At 51.9% G+C, this 20,074-nt stretch overlaps 6 protein-coding genes across 6 annotated transcripts; 2 read left to right on the forward strand and 4 right to left on the reverse strand.

Annotated features, from left to right (window-relative positions):
• Positions 1-363: 363 nt before the first annotated feature.
• On the reverse strand, positions 364-3,558 carry GLRG_11296 (uncharacterized protein; the record flags this gene model as incomplete). The annotated part of the gene is made up of 3 exons (XM_008101981.1): positions 364-1,582; positions 1,648-3,238; positions 3,348-3,558. 3 exons carry the CDS (start codon positions 3,556-3,558, stop codon positions 364-366), a joined length of 3,021 nt encoding a protein of 1,006 aa, XP_008100172.1.
• Positions 3,559-4,464: 906 nt separating this feature from the next.
• Positions 4,465-5,960, forward strand: GLRG_11297 (FAD binding domain-containing protein; the record flags this gene model as incomplete). Its single annotated transcript, XM_008101982.1, has 2 exons — positions 4,465-4,536; positions 4,599-5,960. The coding sequence occupies 2 exons, from the start codon at positions 4,465-4,467 to the stop codon at positions 5,958-5,960; spliced, it is 1,434 nt and encodes a 477-aa protein (XP_008100173.1).
• A 411-nt stretch (positions 5,961-6,371) lies between these two features.
• GLRG_11298 (NADH:flavin oxidoreductase/NADH oxidase) lies at positions 6,372-7,782 on the reverse strand (the record flags this gene model as incomplete). Its single annotated transcript, XM_008101983.1, has 4 exons — positions 6,372-6,750; positions 6,814-7,087; positions 7,142-7,613; positions 7,675-7,782. 4 exons carry the CDS (start codon positions 7,780-7,782, stop codon positions 6,372-6,374), a joined length of 1,233 nt encoding a protein of 410 aa, XP_008100174.1.
• Positions 7,783-9,837: 2,055 nt separating this feature from the next.
• Positions 9,838-11,682, reverse strand: GLRG_11299 (major facilitator superfamily transporter; the record flags this gene model as incomplete). Its single annotated transcript, XM_008101984.1, has 4 exons — positions 9,838-10,070; positions 10,129-10,838; positions 10,903-11,412; positions 11,477-11,682. 4 exons carry the CDS (start codon positions 11,680-11,682, stop codon positions 9,838-9,840), a joined length of 1,659 nt encoding a protein of 552 aa, XP_008100175.1.
• A 964-nt stretch (positions 11,683-12,646) lies between these two features.
• Positions 12,647-14,770, reverse strand: GLRG_11300 (FAD binding domain-containing protein; the record flags this gene model as incomplete). Its single annotated transcript, XM_008101985.1, has 3 exons — positions 12,647-12,942; positions 13,085-14,565; positions 14,631-14,770. 3 exons carry the CDS (start codon positions 14,768-14,770, stop codon positions 12,647-12,649), a joined length of 1,917 nt encoding a protein of 638 aa, XP_008100176.1.
• Positions 14,771-15,471: 701 nt separating this feature from the next.
• On the forward strand, positions 15,472-17,552 carry GLRG_11301 (amidase; the record flags this gene model as incomplete). The annotated part of the gene is made up of 7 exons (XM_008101986.1): positions 15,472-15,719; positions 15,785-15,806; positions 15,873-15,880; positions 15,942-16,206; positions 16,297-16,491; positions 16,579-16,938; positions 16,992-17,552. 7 exons carry the CDS (start codon positions 15,472-15,474, stop codon positions 17,550-17,552), a joined length of 1,659 nt encoding a protein of 552 aa, XP_008100177.1.
• Positions 17,553-20,074: the final 2,522 nt, after the last annotated feature.

Consider the following 20,074-nt stretch of genomic DNA (forward strand, 5'->3'; position numbering starts at 1 on the left):
GCGACACGTGGGATGGGCGAAGATCGGGTGGTTGCGTGCACCCAGAAGCTAATGCGGGGTGGAAGCGGGAGGCGGCGGTCGAGGGTTCGGATCGACTGTCGGAGCTTCAGCGGGGGGCACCTGCGTCATAGGGGTCCGTCTGGGCTGATTACATAAGCTCACTGCCTTACCCTTACTCCTCCAATAACCCTAACCCTGGTTTCTACACATCTCACTCTGTCGAGTCACTTGCTCCTCGAAGCACGCAGGAGGAAGTGTTTGTAATGAATCTCTTATCTCTTTCTCAATCATCCGGACCTTTTGGTTCTGACAAGTCTTCATCAGGCAACCCCGAGACACGCTTTCAATCTGGCCTGGCTCGGCTCAAACGACCTTCTCGTACTGGTTGATCAAGCGTTGAGGCACCAAGCCTCGCAACACCACGACGCCAGCATGAACGATACCCCATCGAACTGTGGTCAAGATGTCCGCCATAATCCACACCAACCCGTTTGTGCGCTTCCGCTCCCTCCGTAACGTGACCTCGCTACGGTCCGCCCGCTCTGACATGCTGGTGATCAGAGCCTCCATCTCCCCTTGCGGGTCCCAAATCATCTCGTCCTCCTCGAGCTCTGCGTCGTCGTCAAATTCGTCGAAGCTCCTGCGGGACGAGCTCCTGTGGCTGCGGCTCGGGCGCGCGTGGTGGTATGCCCAGCAGGTGAGGGTCGCGAGGTACAGGCACCACGGCACGTGGAACAGGTTCATGGCCTCTGTGTTTTTGTGAATCCCCCGCGTCTCCTGTAGCATGCGCGCTGCGTGCCATGCCGCGCCTGACGCGGATTGCTTCGATTGGTTGCCGTTATCGTCCACGTCCCTGCGATCCAGTCGTGCGCTGGAGAGGTAATACCTTGGCTGTGTGTCAGAACAGGTGGCCCATCTCTTGACCACTCGCGCCGACCGGTGGTAGTCTCTCTGCTGTACCGGCCTGCCCAGAATGTGGCGCGCTCCGGCGTATATCTGGACGTCAAGGAAATCCATGTTCAAGAGGGCTTGCGCTGAGTGATACAACGCCTTGTATGCCGACGCGAATGACTCAAACTCGACGCGCCGGACTTCGTCGTCCCTATCATTCCCGTGGATTCCCTGAGAACGCGCCTGGGAGGCGTTTTCTGGAGGCGCCGAGAATGCTGTACAATATGCGTCGAAGTCGCTCTTCCACGCATCGTACGCGGTGCTCAGCAACCTGCGCCAACCCGTGCCAAAGCTGTCGTGAGAAACGACACCGAGCGCGGTCTGGTCGCGTCTGCCCATGTCCCAGGATATCGACATCAGGCCATGTAGAACCAGAACCCGTGAGAATCCGGTGAGCCCAGATGGTCGTGGCGCCGAGGGGGTGAGGTACGACTTCAGCGTTGGGAGATAGAACAGCCTTTGGTCGCTCAAACTCGAGCGCCACGCCGCTGCCCACGATGCAGCATCCCGCGCTTCCCAGATGCTCTGGCTGCAGGGTAGTTCCAGCCGCAGCTCAAAGGCCGACATGCAGAGGCTCTGGCAGAAGAGCACCGCGTGCTGGGTGTCCCACATGAAGCAGAGCAAGGCGAGTCTGGCATGGTAGTGTCAGCCCCTATTCATTGATGGAAAAAAGCGCCAAGGCTTGTGAGAACTTACCTCTTTTTCTGCTCCCCTTCCGCCCATTTCCTCCACGCCCTATCCAGAGCCTCGGCATTGTCCTCTCCCAGTATTGGCGGCGGACCTGGGGGCCGAACAGACTGACAGTCGGACCGTCGGATGAGGTTAATCAAGAGCCCGTGGAACAGATGGCTCATGTCGTGCTGCTTCTGCCCCGCGCGTGACTTGCCGAAGCACTCGACCAACAGAATTGCCTGTAGGGTCCAGAGCTCCGGTCTGGGTGAGAAGCCTGCATGCGCAAAGATGCTCGGCCGGATTACGTCGTGAATGCAGACGGCCAGTTGGTGACAGTCCTTGTTCGAGTACGTTGCGCCCAGGAGCAGGATCGAAAGCAGAAGCAGGGGCTCGATTTTCCGGCAATCAAACGTCTCGAGATGGATCAGCGGGTAGGCCGTGTTGAAGCGCGTGAAGAACAGACCCAGGTAGGCTTTGAGGGAGTCTATGGAGAGCAATGGATGCTCCCATATCGTGAACCGCTGATCTGGCAGACTTGGCCTGGCCGCGTCAACCACCTCCAGGAGCCTTTGCCTAACGTCTGCACTAATGCTAGGGATTATAAGCGGTTTCCTCAGGGAGGAAAGTGGGCGCTCTGGCTCTACTGGGGCTTGCCGGCTATCCGTGTATTTCTGCCGAGTCGCTGGAGGCATATCCCTACATGTATGTGTCCGGGACACTGAGGCATCTGAGCTCCTTTCCCTAGAACTGTCTGGAATCTGTCTCCTGGAAGCTTGCGTTTCAGTTTGAAAAGCATCGGATCGACCAGGTGGTCTGTCTGCTCGCTTAGGCTGTTGGGAACTTGCTTCCATCGGTTCCGTCCACAACTGCGCGCTCTTCATAGACTCTGGGGTAACCACCAGGTTAGGCTGCGTTCTCGTGGGTGGCGGGTGGGTAGAGCCCCTAGCGTCGACTTGCTGAGTTGTATTTGTGGGGGTTGGGTTGGCAGCAGAGGCCGAGAAATCTTGCATATCAAACAGCCAGTTATAGTCAAGGGCGGTGGTGTATGGCATATTGAAAGAGCTGGCGGTGTCTGGCTGAAAGACTTGGTCATAGTCCAGCTGCTGCCCGCTGAACAGGGAAGTCTCGCTCCAGCTGCCTGCTTGAGAGGCGTCGATCTCGAACTGACCAGCTGCCGTCGTGATAAGATCAGACGATTGTATGGGTGGTGGGAATCCCGAGAAGTGATTGATGGTATCTGATGGAATGAAAACGCCTCCACGGCCGAAAGCGTACGAATGGTTGATATTTAGGTTTCCTGGTCGCAAGTCAAGCGCAGGATTCCTTGGGGCCTCGGGAGATATGCTGCCACCAGAATAGCACTGGCTCCCTCCGGGATCTAGAGATGAAAGGTTGTGTTCTTCGTTCAACTCGGGCTCCGGCGAGGGTACTTGCTGCGGTTGTGTGCGTCCACGTCCCGATCCGCCCTGGCCCCGTCCAGATGGATTTGGGCAGGGCCGTTTCTCCACCACAGACCCGTCCGGAGCCTTCCAAGACCGCTTTCTAGTGTCTAGAGTGCCGTAACCTGGCCCGCCCGCTTCGAGATCTTTCTGGCGGTGACGGTCCATGTGCCGTTCTGTAACCGTCAGCTACAAGATGGAACGAATGAGATGAGGTGATTGATGAAATGGACCATAACTGTGCTTCATTTGAAACACAAATGCCAGCAGCCTCTGCTTACTTACTCAATAGGTCAGGCCGTTTGAAGTGAGCGCTGCAAAGATCACAGCTCAGGCCTCCGGGCATATGATTGAGAGCATGGCGTTGCATGTGCTCCGCACGAGTAAATCGTCTTTGGCAACCGGGATGAGTGCAAGCGAATATCTTTTCCACGCCTACTAACCCATCGGAGCTCTCTGAGCGACGATGATTGTCATGGATGGCAGCCATTGCCATGGGGTCGTTCACGGCTGCAACAAGACCTGCTACCCACTTCCGGTCAAAACCTCAGACACCCCTAGCTGCAAAATGAGGCTTCAGCTCTACAAGCTGCACAGAGATGTGAGAAAAAGAATTGGCATCGAAGGAATTGCAGCAACTATCCAAGCTGCTTCCATAGATGGGGGAATAGGGATGAGCATGGCCATTTGACGACTCCGGCTATCCCACTTCTCCGCATCTCTCCCTCCGCGGCTCTGAACAGTGACCTACCTTACCCGGTTCACGAAATCGAGTGAAATGTCCGAAGAGGGGCTATTGATAGGCCAGGTTTGCTTGTCTGGTTAGCCCCCGCCCCCACTGTCGATCACTGCCACTCATGATAAGCAGCTAAACATCTCCGCAGTAACAAACCCAACACTATCAACAGATAAGGGCGGGGTGGAGCGACTATGTATGTGCCTGTGTTGCATTCCATGACCGGCCATGTCTTATCTTCTGAGCTCCGTATTGTAGATAGTTGAGGAAACCTGGTGTGTCTAGCCGGAGACGGAACAATGATGTGTGTATTGGCTTCGGAGGTCGCGCCATAGAATCAGCCGAGCAACCGCATACCACCTGAGCACGAACCGTCGGTAAATGGTGATTCGATGATTGCACTCTTCGGTTTACGCGTTTACAGTCGGATATGGTATGCATATGCTGGATAACGTTTGCCTTTATTGGGGAGAGGGTTGTGTATACAAGCAGCATCCCACTCTGGCGCGTGCGGAGTAGACGAACCGAGCAGCATTCTAGGTTCAGTCGCGGCCCTCATTGCGAATCATATCTTCACATTCTTTTGATGAAAAGACCAGAAGTCACAGAGTGCCTATTTAACACCTAATCGAACGTCATCATCTCAAGTAGCCCAAGACGAACATCATGCAGACGAGAGACTTTAGAGGCTATGTGATCCAGGAGAGAATACAGCGAGACGCAACCAGCAAGCTGCATGTAAGCAAAGAATGCTCCTAACATTAGGTCAAGGACTGGCTGACCATTATACTTCATAAAAGGTAATCATTGTCGGGGCCGGACTAGGCGGACTTGGTGCTGCCATATCAACACTTCTCGCCGGACATGAAGTGACAGTCTTGGAAGCTGCCTCCAACATTGGAGAAGTCGGAGCCGGCATCCAAGTCTTACCGAACGCAGCGCGGATTCTCTTTTCCTGGGGCCTGGAGGAGAAGCTAGAGAAGTTCGCCACAAAACCCCAAAAATGCAACTTCATCGGCTGGAAGGGCAACTTCTTGTCCGACATGGACTATCACGCGTACACCACTGCTGCGGGAGGCTTCCCATTCTGGGACTTTCATCGCTCCGACCTGCATCGGTGCCTTCTTGAGCGGGCAGTCGAGCTCGGCGCCAAACTCGAAACCGGCGCCAAGGTCGACACATTCACAGTCTCCCCAGACAACGCAACAGCAACAGTCTTCCTCGCCGACGGACGCAGAATGTCTGGGGATCTTGTTGTGGGGGCCGACGGCATCAACTCGAAGCTGAGGGAAGAGTTCCTATGCAGGCCGGATCCGCCCCAGCTGACGGGAGATCTGGCCTATCGCCTCCTCCTGAACACTTCCGACATGCTCAAAGACCCAGAACTGCGGAACTTTGTAGAGAACCCCCAGGTCAACTACTGGGTCGGCCCGGACAAGCACGCCGTCAACTACGTGCTCAAGGGCGGCAAGCTGTTCAACATGGTTCTGCTTGTGCCGGATGACATGCCGATCGACTGCGGTAACACCTTGCAAGGCGATATCGAGGAGATGCGGGGCCACTTTGAGGGATGGGACCCGAGGATAAGCAAGATGCTTCAGATGTGCGATGAGGTCCTCAAATGGCGCCTCTGCATCCGGCCCGGCCTGGAACCGACTTGGTCACACCCATCTGGCGCCTTCACCATGTTGGGAGACGCTGTGCACGCCACTCTGCCGTATCTTGCCAGCGGGGCCGGGATGGCGCTCGAAGACGGCGGGGTTCTTGGTTTATGTCTCGCCCGGCTTACCGACAAGTCGCAGTCATCAAAGCAGAAGGCTCTGAAGATCTATGAAGAATGCCGTAGAGAAAGAACGGAAAGGGTCGTCCGCCGCGGCACCTACAACCAATGGACGTACCACCTTCACGACGGTAAGGAACAGGTTGAGCGGGATGAGAAGTTCAAGCGTTTTGGAGAAATGGACGAAAGGTGGTTAAGAGAAGACTCGCCTGTTTTGCCGGAGTCCCAGGAGACTGGGGATGATCCCTTCCCTTGGAGATATCATGGCGTAGGAAGATGGTTGTTGACGTATGATATGTGGAAGGATATTGAGTCAAAATGTCCGTCAACTCCTCCGGCCTTCTCGCTTCAAGACTGCCAAGTTCCCCGGGCAAGCCTATAGACTTTTGTTCGAATACATATCCATTAAAAGTTTCATCGTGGGATAAGCAATGGACTGAAACCAATTGGAATGGAACTGAATCACGAGATGTCTCGATGACTGTTGACTTTAGTTCTGCTTTACATGTAACGTTGCACTCAATCTTCTGAGTGAAAAAGAAAGAAAGAGAAAAGAAACAGGAGGGGGGGGGCCTTGTTCTTTAACGATTTAGTTTGCGACTTACAGATCATGGAAGCGTCTGTGAACCTTGCCAGTAATTATTAGACAACAATAGTTGTCTTATGCAAGAGTGTCCGCGACGGATTATTGCGCGCAGCCAAAACGCAAGACTATGATTGCATTGGATATATGAGAAGCTTCTATTTTATGATACTCGCTTCTGGAAATTCTGTCTAGATACTGCACACCGGCTTAAGCATTTACCATGATCTCGGCATTATCGACCCTGTAGAACTCATAATCATTGTATCCCTTCTCAGGAGGTTCCGCTCCATAGAACGTCGTACGGTCGTAGGGGTTCAGCGGCCAGCCGTTTTTCAACCGTTCCACCAAATCTGGGTTGGCGATAAAGTGCCGGCCAAACACCACCGCATCTGATTCGCCGCTCTTGACCTTTGACAAGGCGTTGTCACGATTGAAATTCCCGGCAGCGAAGAATCGAATGCCCGATGGCTTCAGAATATCTCTGAACTGCGTCAGGTTGTTTGCCGGCTTAGACTCTGGCTTCGACCCGCATAAGGAGGCAAGCTTTTGCTCCTCGTCAAGGACTTCGTCGAAACGAGGTTCGATCCTGTGATTGGGGTAACCCGAGTAAGCAACACCATGCCAGACACAAGACGAATTAGGTGCTTACATATGTACATAGGCGGGCCGCTGGCTGTCTGGGAGCTCGGCAAGTCTCTGGGAAATGTACGACCAGTGTTTGTTAGGGTCGCTGTCTCGCGTACCCTGGAAGTAGTTGTACGGAGAGAGACGAAGGCCGACTTTTTCAGGGCCGATAGCGGCGCTGACAGCCGACAAAACCTCAAAGAGGAATCTTGAGCGGTTCTCAATTGAGCCGCCATACTCGTCGGTACGATCGTTGATGTTGTCATGGAGGAATTGCTCCAATAAGTAGCCGTTTGCCCCTATCAGAAGTATTAGCGAGGTCATGCAAAAGTTGCTCATGAAAGGCTTCATACCATGGATCTCGACACCGTCAAACCCTGCAACGTCGACCGCCCGCTTCGAAGCAGCAGCCCACTCTGCCGTCAGATTGTGGATCTCATCAACGGACAAAGGTCTGGGAGGGCCATCTTTGCACTCGGTACCGTCTAGGTACTTCCCATCCATTGGCTGGCTGCCCGATGAGACTGGGGTGTTGCCACCTCTCATGCCAGCTGATGAGGCTCTGCCAGTATGCCAGAGCTGGACAAAGATAAAACCGCCCTTGGAATGGACGGCATCTGTCACCTTGCGCCAGCCCTGCAGCTGAGAGTCGGTGAAGACGCCTGCTACACCAGGGTATGCACTAGCATTGAGGCAAATGTCCGTGGCCTCGGTGATCTGGAGACCGCCTTCACTGGCTCTCTCGCCATAATACTTTGCGACACGAGTGCCGGGGACGTTGACTCCACGGGATTCGAACTCGCTCCTCATGCGAGTTGTAGGCGCCTAGAGCTGAATTGGCACAAACCCCTTGGGCTACAAGAATCCATTTACAAGTAGGACTTACCTGCACAATCCTATGCTTGAGACTGAAGCTGCCCAGCTTCAACGGAGTAAACAATGCTGTGTCTTTGAGGGCTGCAAAAGCGGGGGGAGGGGTAGTGGCCTTGGGCATGATGTATCGTTGCTAGAAAGCAGTGATCGGATCTGGTTATCGAGGATTGTCTGTGCCAATCTTGTGCGAAGTGGTTGCGCACCTAATAAGCCATCTAATAACGTTGGAAGTGCTAGGTCTTGAACAGGGCCGTACGAAGCTTGAATCACCACGCAAAGCCACGAGTTTGTTCACCAATGGATTCATTATCCTGGTAGTAGAGATCTTCGCGTTGATCCCTCCCTGGTTGCAAGCGCACCAACCCCCCCATTTTCAGGAGTAGGAGTGGAGCTGCTCCCCGATGCTGGGGGTGATGGGAGGTCTAGGTATCTTGGAGGGTGGGGGGAGACTCACTTACACGGATGAAGTAGTGTATCTATCAACCCACTTCCGGAAACCGCCGATTTTATCCCCGCGCAGGTTACATTCGGAAGCGCATGAGCTAGCCTAGGCGCGGGGAGCTCGGAAACGCGGGATGCCGGGCTCTCATCCCACATGGGTCGCACATCGGGACGGAGACGGTGTTCATTGGTGGGTTAACAATCTTATTTGAACCGTGTAAGCGATAAGGCTACCGGACATTCTTAGTTATCGATGATTGGACTAGCAGAACGTTCATCTCAATGTCCTGCTGTATTACAGTGTCCTAAAAAGCCAAACGCGTCCCACGGAACGCAGTGGAACTGACCAGTGTGTAAGCAGGCTGTGGCTTAGGGAATTGGAGCGGGAACGACGGGAATAAGCGGTGTCCGCAGGAGCTGGCGGCGGAAAAGTTTAGCCTACCGCATGACGCGGGGAAGTGGGTAATTACTGTCATGAGACGAAGGCTGGCACTTGTTTTACTTGAGGTAGTTGGACATATTAGGATATGTCGACTGGATTTGGATACATTCCAGCGGGCGAGTGCGATCTAGTAGAGCGTGATTGTTGGTTGGGTACTGACTGGCGATAGATGTGATATGTGGCCGACGCATCATCCACGATCATGTGTGGTAAGCGGAAGTACCCAGTCTCGATGGAGTTGCCGAGTTTGGACTCGTCGGCCCACAGACTGGGAGGTCCATGGCTGAGGTTGAGCTCAGTGCAGTGATGTGATGCATAAATCCGAGGAGCTATTGCTTGCGATGAAGGGCCATGGGTTCCCGATGTGCCTCGATGGTAACCAAATCGAAAGCGGGTTCTATTCAGAGATAGGTCCCTTTGGGGTGGGGATGCTTTCTAATCCCTCTTATGATCGTTTGCGGAAGTTTCTTGAGAACCTACTTGCTGTTTTGAAGTAATGTCCCTCGCGGAGACATAGCTAGCGAGGATGTGCTTGCCTGGGAAGGTCTCGATAGGGTGAGACGACAGTTGTGTAATGTGGTAGTGCGGTGTCAGCCATCCTCGCGTTGATCTGCCGGCGCTGCGGTTGCTGGAGATCTTTTGCTGAGATCGATACAACCTTGAGCGGCCAAAATATGTCAAGTTTTAGGTCAGCAGTAGGGAACAAGACGGAATATCCAGAACGTGCTGAATTAACTGAAGCTAATTGAGACAGAATGTTATTCGGATGTGTACCTGTGTGTGGATATTGAGAGGATTGATTTGCGACTTGTAAACCCATCATATGGGGAAACGATCCAGCGGAGTGACAATCAATACGAACCCGACCAAAGGCCGGGAGGGCAGTCGACCCAGGTCTGGGTATACGACGTCTCGGTACTTGACAAAGGGCGGCCTGTTGTGCAACAATGGAAAACAATAGGCTGAATTTCTCACGGCTCCCCAAGTAGAAGATACAGGGGGAGCAAGATCATGTTGTGACGTGGTAAAGTTCTCTGACTGATGTATGCAATTAGCTGTTGGGTTATTCTAGTCTTGTATTCGACTCAGGCTTCGCCATAATAGTGATACCTCGTCGAACAGTAGGACTAGCATTCCTTCTGGTTCAAAAAATGACTGAGAGAAAGCAGTGTTTCGTTGGAGACTAACGCAAGTAAACACATAATCGAAGTGAGTCGTGTTCCAAAACCAAAGAACGTTTATTCATGTGGGTATCTACTCTATAAGTGACTAGGGATGTCATAGATAGAAGGACTAAATAGAAGCATGCCCGTGGGTCTCATAGGGAAGTCCGAAGCAGAAACCGCCGACTAGTACCCATAATGCCGCACTGGCGTAAATCGGCACCACAGTATACCCGGCGTATGTTGACACAAACGATGCCACGAGACCGCCCAGACGAAGGAGCGTGGCAGCAATTCCCGTGCCTGTCCCACGAACGGGGCCGGGAAAGGACTCTGGTGTAAATGCATACATGATGGCATATTCTGTTTAGCGACTATTAGCAAATTCGTCCTCACGGTTCCCGAGAGTCAGCCGACTTACCAAAGTTTCCGAGAATCGCAGTGGCACACTGGAAGCCAATGTCCGCAGCTTCTGTTCCGACGGCTGTGTAGGCGAAGAGGAAGACCCCGGTCAACACGGCAGAGCCCGCCATCATCCACCGGCGGCCGAAGCGGGTCTCGACGCAGAAGCCGGCGGCTATCGGACCGATCACCCCGGCCGAGGACACGATGCAGTAGACCATGTAGGTGTGGCCTAAAGATGTGTTCGTGGAATACGACGACTTGGTCTCCAAGTACGACGGAATAAAGGCAAAGTACAGCGGGTATGCCACACCGACGGTGAGCCAGATGAGGAAAGTCACCGAGGTGTGCTGTGCCATCTTTCTGCCGGCAAACAGTTTCTTGTAGTTGTCGGCGTTGTAATCTTTGAAGCTCTCCCTCAGGATTTCCATGTGCGACAGTTTGGACCCGCGCGGGGCCACGTCGGCGTCTACCGGGGCGACACCGCTGCTGGCGCAGTCGTCCGAGGCCGTAGTTCCATTGCAGCGTCTGTCAATGGCCTGGAGCATGTCAAGAGTCAGGGTCTCAGGGCGACCGTTGTATCGGGCAATGTAGTTCACGGCCTCGACGGCCTCGGCGTCGCGGCCCTTTGAGATGAGGAACTTTGGCGACTCGGGGATTTTGAAAGCGACGATTCGGATCAAGCCGAAAGCAATGGCGACGCCGCCGAGAGTAATCATGAGGTACCGCCTGATTAAATATTGTCAGAAACGATGTTTCGATCAATCGAGGCAAGTTGCCAAATTCAACATACCAACCCATGTTGTTCTGCATGCGACACGGAGCGTCCGTCGAAGGACACGCAAAGTGCGACAGGAACAACCAAGCAAGCAGGGAGACAATGACCTGTCCCAAATTCCACCACGCTGACAGGCTAACGAGCAGCCATTGATAGGTTTGTGGGACGAACTCCAGGAAGACGACGCTGTCGACTGGAACGTTGCCTCCCGCTGCGGTGCCAATGATCGCCCAGAGGATGCAGAAGCCAGTGAAGTTCTGGACTCCGGCCACGGCGCATGCAAAGACGCCGCCGTACAGGATGGTCGCATTGAATGCCGGCTTACGGCCGATGAGATCGGCTGTCGTACCCCAGAAGGAGGCTCCGATGATAAGGCCGACGTAATAGGCCACGGAGCTGAAGCTGAGGCGCGCAATGTCTGTGAATTCATTGCCGATCGGCGGTCGAATGGCCGTGATGCCCTGGGACCAGAAATTGTCGACAATCCAGCCGAAACCATTCACGACGAACAGAATCCACTGGAACCTGGTCGAGAACGGTCGTCAATAAGACCAGGTGCTTGAAGGGGATGGGGGTTGTCTGAGCTCACTTTCCCATGCCAATGGCTCCCAGGTGTTTTGCAATGAGCTCTGACTTCATACGGTAGTTCTCATTCACGGCACCCGTGTAGAACTCACGGAGCGCCGAGTCGGCGTCAGAGTCGGCTTCACCGTGCTGGACGGAGCCGGACAACGTCTGTCTCAAGCCGGTCTCCGTCGCTCCCTTACCAACGCTCTTCTCGCTCGGGGCAGACATGTTTCGCAAAAGTAACGCAAGAAACTAGACGAGCAGATGATTGGGCCCTGGTCCCCAAAAAGAAAGACGAGAAGCTTGGGACCTGGATTATCGGCAACTCGCAGCCTTGCAGGGCGTCGAGTACCTCAGCTTTATTGAGGCCAGGTACTGCAGCAGTCGACGACGAGGCGCTTACTACCCTAGGTAAGGGTCCAAGAAACTGGAGTCAAAGGTTGCATAGAGTTAGCCAACACGTTGAAGGGCCACTCCACAAATGATGTAGTTCAAGACCCGTTATGCCAGGGGCTTTCTGGGGCCAAGGACAAATCAAGGGTCCTTTTCCACTGGGGTGGCCTTCACCTCGGCCTGGGAAGATATGGAGATGCAGATGGGCAATCATGGATTATCACTCGCCTTGGCGTATGAATGTTGATACCTATGGGCAATCTCTCCTTTAGCTGCGATGTATCATCCCAGCCCAAGCCTCTAGGACCCCCAACCCCCACTTTGACATGCACGGCCTGTTCCACAACTTGACGGTGACTCCATACCGGCTGGGATGTCTGATATGGGCTCGCCAATCAACCCGGCCGCGCGCCGCCTCAAGCCGCAATTAGAGTTCAGAAAACAAGGAAGTGGTGTGAAACCCTTTGCCCGCATGGTTCGCTATGATGATCTCATAGATGTGGGCTGGCTGCATCCCGGGAGCGCACGCAATTCTGAAAAAGCCCATATTAAAATCTCTGCAAAATCTCTGCAGGTCAGTCTTGGGTGTCACCTGGAACAAAGGGGACACTGAAGTTCTCGTGGCACTGAATTATTACCCGATAAGACAAGAGAAACATATGCACAAAGAAGCTCATACTCTGGGCGGATGCGCAAGATGAGCCAAAACCGTGCCGCTTGCGCTGCATGTCCCATATCTTGTTGTGTCACTCCGTACAACACCGCTATGTTCTCTGCCTCGGCCTGCATGAAGCGCCGTTTAATAGCCGTCCGCTGCTTGTAAGAAGCCACCAAAGTAGCCATCCAGCCATTGTGCCGCCAACTCGCCGAAGCGGGCATCTGTAGTGCTCCAACGGCTAATCGACCCTACGTAACCGTCCGGTCGCACGACGATCACCCCAGCTTCGTTGGGGACGAGACCGCCCAGCCACTTGTCCGTACAGGACCGGCCTTGTGTGTCCAGGTGCGCCGCATCGTCCAGGTATACCGTCCAGCCACTCCGAGCAAGCAAGGGCGGCAGAGAAGCAATCTCGAACTCGTTCTTGTCCGTAGATGCTGTGTGAACGCCGTGTCAGCGCCATCGCGTGCAAAACACATGGTCAAATGAAACTCGCTGATTGGTCAAGTACCAAGCTCGGAGCTTCCTCCGATGTGGGGAGAATTAAGGGGCCCGACGGAGGAAAAGAAATTCACTTACTGATGAGGGCAAATGTGCAAAGTTGACTGACTGAAGTGTATCTCTCAGGGCGAACATATATGTCATCGGCACGTCTGGCCCGGGGCTTCGCTTCGTGCGACCGAGCTGCTGCCCTCGACAGGCGCGAGACCAAAGAAGACGGCCGCGTGATGCCGTCACTAAAGGCGCCCAAGAACGAGGCGCCCGCGGCGCCCGACACATTGTCCGACACCACGTAGACGCGGAACTGCCCCAGAATGGGAATGTCCAGCTGAGCGTCTACGGGACATGCGTCGATATACCGAGTGAGCTTTGCGGGTGGGAGATTGCAGCCCGGCTTAGCGGAGCCCTTGACGGGTTCTCCGCATCCTCGATTGAGCTCGTTCTCGCCGTATTCGACGCCGACGCCCGAGATGAAGCGCGTGTTGGTCTTCAAATTCTCTGCCAGACGCTTAGCGTCGCCGCGGGCGATCTCGTTGGCGTGTTCGAAGTCGAAGTCGATGAGGTCGTGCGCGATCTTCTTGCGCTCCTGCTCGTATGTGCCCAACAGGACGCCCTCCTTGGCGAGCCCGCGTAACGCCAGATTCAGCTTCCAGCCCAGGTTCCACGAGTCGTGAATGCTCGTGTTCATGCCCTGGGCGGCTTTTGGGCTGTGCGTGTGGCTGGCGTCTCCGGCGATGAAGGCTCGTCGGCTCGCATCCGAGAAGCGCGCGGCCACGCGCTGGGCGACTTGGTAGTTGCCGAACCACTCCACGGAGCGCCATTTGACGCTGTAAGGCGCGAGTATCAGCTGCGCCTGTTTCATAACGTACTCCTCGCCCAGGTCCTTCGACGAGGTTGAAGACTTCATCTCTATGTAGAATCGGGTCATGTTGCGTTCCCGAGGGATGATGAGGATGGACCCATGTGGCTCCGAGAAGACGACCGTCTTGCTCCAGATGTCCGGGAAGTCCGTCTCCAGCTCGCCGTCCAATACACCCCAGACCGAGGTGTGCGGCGTCCCCTGGGCGTATGTGCCGGGAATGCTTCTTCGTACCAAAGACCGCGCCCCGTCGCAACCGACGAGGTATTCCGAGTTGATTTCCGTCGGACCCAGATCAGCGCGATCGCAGTCAATCTGTAGAGAGCCGTCGTCTAGGGAGCGGTAGTTTTGGAAGCTGTGGCTGCGCTGGACTTCGACTCCGCTCTTCCGAAGGTCCTCGATGAAGACAGCCTCCATCATACCCTGATGGCACAGCAGGATGTACGGCTGCAAAACATCAACGACGGATGCCGGGTAGTGGACGGACCGGCTCAGCCGACGCAGGTCGGCATCGTTGGAGCTCTGCCACATGCAAATATCGTGGACCCTGACTCCGGTGCGGATAAGCTCGTCGCCGAGGCGGAGCATCTGCAACGTCTCGATGGACTTGGGCTGGATTCCATCCGCGCGGCCGACAGTCGTCTGGTCTGGTCTTTCGTCGATGACTTGGACGCGTTGACCGAATCTCGCAAGCAAAGACCTGCGTCACCGGATTAGCACGGGGGGGAGTGGGGCCGGGCCTGCCGGATGAAGTGGGACACCTACCCGAGCATCAGGCCGGCTGGCCCGGCCCCCACAACACAAACATCAGATCTGCCCGTGTCCCCGTTCTGTCGTTGTTGAGAATATGAACCATGACTGCCGTTTTTGTGAGATCCAGGAAGAGTCGTCGAAGTTGCCGTCATCGTGTTGTGACAGAGAAACAAGTCCTCAATCTGTGCTAAACTTCAGTGTTGCTGGTTATCCACATAAAACGCAAGGTTCGCCGCGAATATGTGGCCCAAATGACTGATACCAACAGAGCTATGCAGATTGATTATTACGAAATATCAGCTTGTTTAAACAGAAGCTGATTGCTGAGACCGTATCTTGCCCAAGACTTGTCACTCCATTTCGCAGGAACATGGGTCGATATCCAGCTGATGGTGATGCGAACGGGGTCCACAGGTGTCTTACCATGTCGACTGTTTCCATAATTGCCCGAAGGCGACCCTCCACGCCTGGCGGGCGTTTTCTCCCACTCCCCCGCCGATTTTGTATCGGGCTGCAGTAGATCGATCCCCCACCTACGAGGAATCAAAGAACATGATGGCACAAACAAAGCCGAGGCGGGGTATCCCGCGGGAAAGAAACCTAATCCTTTTCCCGGTCTAACGGTCTCCACTGATAAAACCACTTCACTATGATCTCGGGGTTCCAAGTCCGATACCGGCGTATTCCACTAGTCAGATCCGCCCGACATTCTCGTGCTGGTCACTTCAGCCAGTTGTTGGTTCCAAGATCATGCGGGCATTTGATTGAGAGAAATCGCACAAATATCATTCGTGGCTGCTAGAAGCAAGTCAAGCCACTCGCAGCTGTTCACCAAACCCCCTAACATTATTACATGTGCATTCTGGATAGCGCGACGGCAGCCGTGATGGAACTTGCAACCACAAAGCCTACGCAGGGCTGGCAAGATGTTGTGACTAAAAAGAGACAGGTTCGGGCAGAAGCTATCGCCGCACAAGCACAAGAAGGAAAGGATGCAAGATTTGCTGACATCACGAGCATTGGGGACGCTGCAGGGCTCTCATTAATGATATCGCGTGGCGAAGTCTCGTGGGAGAATGTGGTTAAGGCGTACATCCAAAGGTGCGCTTCTGGTTTTTCTAAGCATACGATGTGATTACAAACTAGTCTATGTAACCTTTTGCTAGAGCTATCGAAGCACATGAGAAAGTATGGATTTGTCTCTCAACATATTAGTTAGCGCAAGTACGCTGACGTGTTACTCCGACGGTTCAGACCAACTGGTATGCTGCAGCTTCATATCACATCTACTGCCCATTCACTAAATCCATCTTCATCAAACAGCTTGACGGAGATACTCTTCGAAGATGCGTTGCTACGTGCCAGAGAACTGGGCGCTTATATGGCTAAGCATGGCAAGCCTCTTGGTCCATTCCACGGCGTTCCAATGACACTCAAAGACCAGTTCAATGTTCAAGGTTTTGACTCGACCCTTGGTTATGTCGGAAGATCATTCAAGCCAGCTGTAGAAGATGCTGTGGTTGTGAAAGTTCTACGGTCTCTGGGTGCCGTCATAATTGCCAAGTCTAATATTCCGCAGAGCATCATGGTCAGTCATAGAATTCGCCTGTTATTACGCGGCTCGCGAGCACGATTAATGTTGAACGAGGCTTACTCTCTAACCCTTCCTCCATGGCAGTGGTGTGAGACAGAGAATCCTTTATGGGGTCTCACGACCAATCCTCTGAGTGACAAATACACTCCCGGCGGCTCAACAGGTGGCGAGGCAGCCCTGCTTGCTTGCAATGCTTCGGTTCTAGGATTCGGAACAGACATTGGAGGGAGCATTCGCATTCCGTCGCATATGATGGGGCTGTATGGGTTCAAACCCAGTGTAGGTTATCGAAGTTGCCGCAAGAAAGAAGCCGAGCTCCCGTCTCGGAAGTGTACTCGATGCAATGAAAGCTGATGTATCTTACAGAGTGGACGTTTGCCCTACAGGGGCGTCCCGGTCTCCACAGAGAGACAGGAACATATCCCATCGGCTGTTGGCCCGATGGCTCGCAGCCTCAACACTATTCATCTAACAATGAAGCACCTCGTCGAAGCCAAGCCATTGGAGTTGGATGCTCGCTGCGCACAGAATCCTTGGCGAGACAATGTATACACAGAAACGTTGTCCAAGGCCCTGACTATTGGTGTTCTGTATGATGATGGCGTTGTCCGCCCTCACCCGCCCTTGTCCCGTGTTCTTAGTGCCGCGGTAGAGACTCTGAAAGCAGAGGGCCATGAACCTCTGGAATGGAACGCTGACCTACACGGTGAGTGTATAAGGATCATGGTCAGTTCGCCGAATTTTCTGCTTTGGCTTCTTCGCTGATTGTCTACCTGTAGGACCACTATTACACAGCAGACGGTTGTGAGGACATCAGAAAAGACATGGAAGTCGGGGGTGGGCCGTTTATTCCCCATGTGGACATGCTTATCAAGCGCGGCGAGCCCATTTCTGTATACGAATACTGGCAGCTAAACCAACGCAAGTGGGAGTTACAGCAGAGATGCCTTGAAAAGTGGCAGTCTATCCGATCAGCCAAGACGGGTCGCACGGCTGACATTCTTCTCTTGCCACCCATGCCGCACGCGGCGGTGCCACATGGCGGGTGTCGCTGGGTTGGATACACAAAAGTGTGGAACTTTCTCGACTATCCGGCGCTAGTCATCCCTGGGGGACAGGTCTGTCGGCAGGACGTTGACCAGCCTTGGGATATGGAAGCAAGAGGCGCCCAAGACGAGTGGAATAGCAGCCTATTGACATGTCATAGGGAAGAGATGGCTGCCCTTGGTCTGCCGGTGGGGTTGCAGATCGTTGGCCGGAAGCTGGAGGAAGAGGTGGTGCTAGCCGCTGGGAAGACGATAGACGATGCTCTGCGATGCAGAAGCGGAGCCTCACAGTAAAAGATGGAGCTCAAGCTAAAGAAAGGCCCTCTCGATTGTCGCAGGAGGCGCTGTCGACCTGCTTCTCAATTTGATTCTTATTCCAATTTACTCGCTTGCCGAGTCTGAGCTATGAATATTATCACATGCACCACTGTCAGATCATGGAGTGCAGGGGATACTCGACTGTGACACTGAATTTTAAACGTCTACAACTAATGATAACTGGTGTTTAGCTCCAGGTGACCGATCCATTGGCCGTGTCTGTAGCTTGGAATGACACAGCTAAACATCGGGCATTCTCCTTAGGAACAAGAAAAGAATCAAGAACTCGGAAGGAATTCGTGAGAGTCTCACCGTTTTTTCCATCGAGGAGATAGAAGAGAATGGTGTCAGCCTACGATAATATCAACAAGTAACCACTTAGAGTATATTTCGCAATCTAAGGTTTTGTAAAGGAATCTCCTACAAAGCCAATTCAAAAGTCTTATTCTCAACGCGATATAAATAGCACGATTCCAATTGGGGCCTTGGCTATTATTGGCACCAATATGGTTGCATATTCCTTATGATTATTATACTATTCGCCGATTAAGTTATCTATATGAGATTGGTGTTCATCTGTTTACCTACCTTGAGAAGAAACTAGACACTGTAGGTTTTGGGCGGAAACTCGCATAAACGTCATGCTCATCATCCTGATGGGAGGTGTGGAAGTAGAGGTTCTGATGCATGTCGATGATCCCGCACATCCTTTCTTCTCCCACCGCCAAGTATATTCAAATGTTCTAACTGTTGGTGGTGAGGTCCACTCACGTGACCTCTGGCCACCAGGTTCACCAGCTTCTTCACCTTGCCAGCCAGCAGCCCTTTTTCCTCCTAGTTACACATCACCAATACCACCACTATCCATGGCGATATCGTTGCTCCTCCACACTAACTTATAGAACATGTACTTAGTTGCTTCACCCGCAGCTCATAATAGCTATGTGATCGAAATCGCCGCAGAAGCCGTCATCACTAACTCCCCCACCCTACTTACGAGACACCCCCACATCCAAGACATTATTATCACTATTATCACCACCACTATCACCACTTATTTTACTATCTCTGCCGCCTACCTATATATAACTTTTAGCCTTACTAGGTAATTTAGATGCCCTAGATTTATCTATACTATCTATATTACTAGCATCTAGACTTTACGCCTAGATAATATCCTCTATAGTAGTAAAGGTGCTATTAGGTAATAGGCAGACCTTTTTCCTCTTATATAACTATATATTATCTAACTAGGCCTATAATAAGTTAACTTACCTTTCTAGAAGGGCTGCTCTAAATACCTACTTATTATATCCTTTTTACACCTTTTTAAATAAGTAACAGATAGTATAGGTATCTAACCTATCCTTACCTAGCTAGGTTAACTAGTGTAATTAATACTATAGATTAGTAAGTTAATAAGGGGTTAACTATAGGATAATAGATTTAGCTTTATCCTACTATTAGCTACTAGACTACTAGCTGGCCTGGCTGGCCTGGCTGGCCTGCTAGCCTACTAGGCCTTAGTGACTAGTAGGTTAGATAGAGGGTGCCTTCTAGATACTAGCTATAACCTAGTAGCTCTCTAGCTACTCTTAATATTAATATCTATAATAGATACCTTATAGGCCTTAAAATAACACTTTTGCTAGTAATAGTTAAATCTATTACCTAGTTATCTAGACATCTAACCCTCTAGTAATAGGCCTACTTTAATAAGCTAAAGATAGCTATATCTAGAGGCTAGAGGATAGTAAAGGTATATAATAGTAAAAATAATAGATAGATATAATACTACTAGTATTTCTATATAAAGTTAATAGTTATATAGCTATAATACTTATTAAGAACTAGTAGTTTAGCCTCCTCTAGCTAAGTAGGCCTAGTACGTAAAATAAAGACCTCCTCTAGCTATTTAAAGGCAGTATTATTAGTTATCTAGCTATTATTTATTACTATAAATTACTAAGCCTTATATCTAGATAGGTTAGATAGGTTAGATATAAACCACTAGGCCTAGAGCAACTTACCCTTATATATAAGTAAGGGGGGTAAAAAGCTCCTAGCAGCAGACACATACTTAATAATAAATACTTATACCTAAGATCCTAGCTGCTTTTTCTAGATATATTATAATATTATAAAGCCTAACACTAGCCTATTAACTCTTTTACTCTTTATAATACTAGTCTTATTTATATTCTATTTATTAAATAGATAAATACCTTAGATAGTAAAGATACTACTAAGGTAATAAAAGAAATCCTAAATAACCTTAAGGGAATAAGCTGCTTATTACTAGGTATTAATTACTTTAGATTAGAGGGTTCTAATAGATAGATTTTACTATATAAATTAAGCTATCTATTTTCTACTTATAGGAGGATACCTATTACCTATTATACGCTCTACTAGGCCTTTTACTTATTAATAGGTAATCTGCTTACTAAGGGAAGCTTAGAGGAATATATAGGCAGCTAGATTATCCTCTTAGGCCT

Source organism: Colletotrichum graminicola (assembly GCF_000149035.1).
Source record: "Colletotrichum graminicola M1.001 genomic scaffold supercont1.81, whole genome shotgun sequence".
NCBI classification, from domain to species: Eukaryota; Fungi; Ascomycota; class Sordariomycetes; order Glomerellales; family Glomerellaceae; genus Colletotrichum; species Colletotrichum graminicola.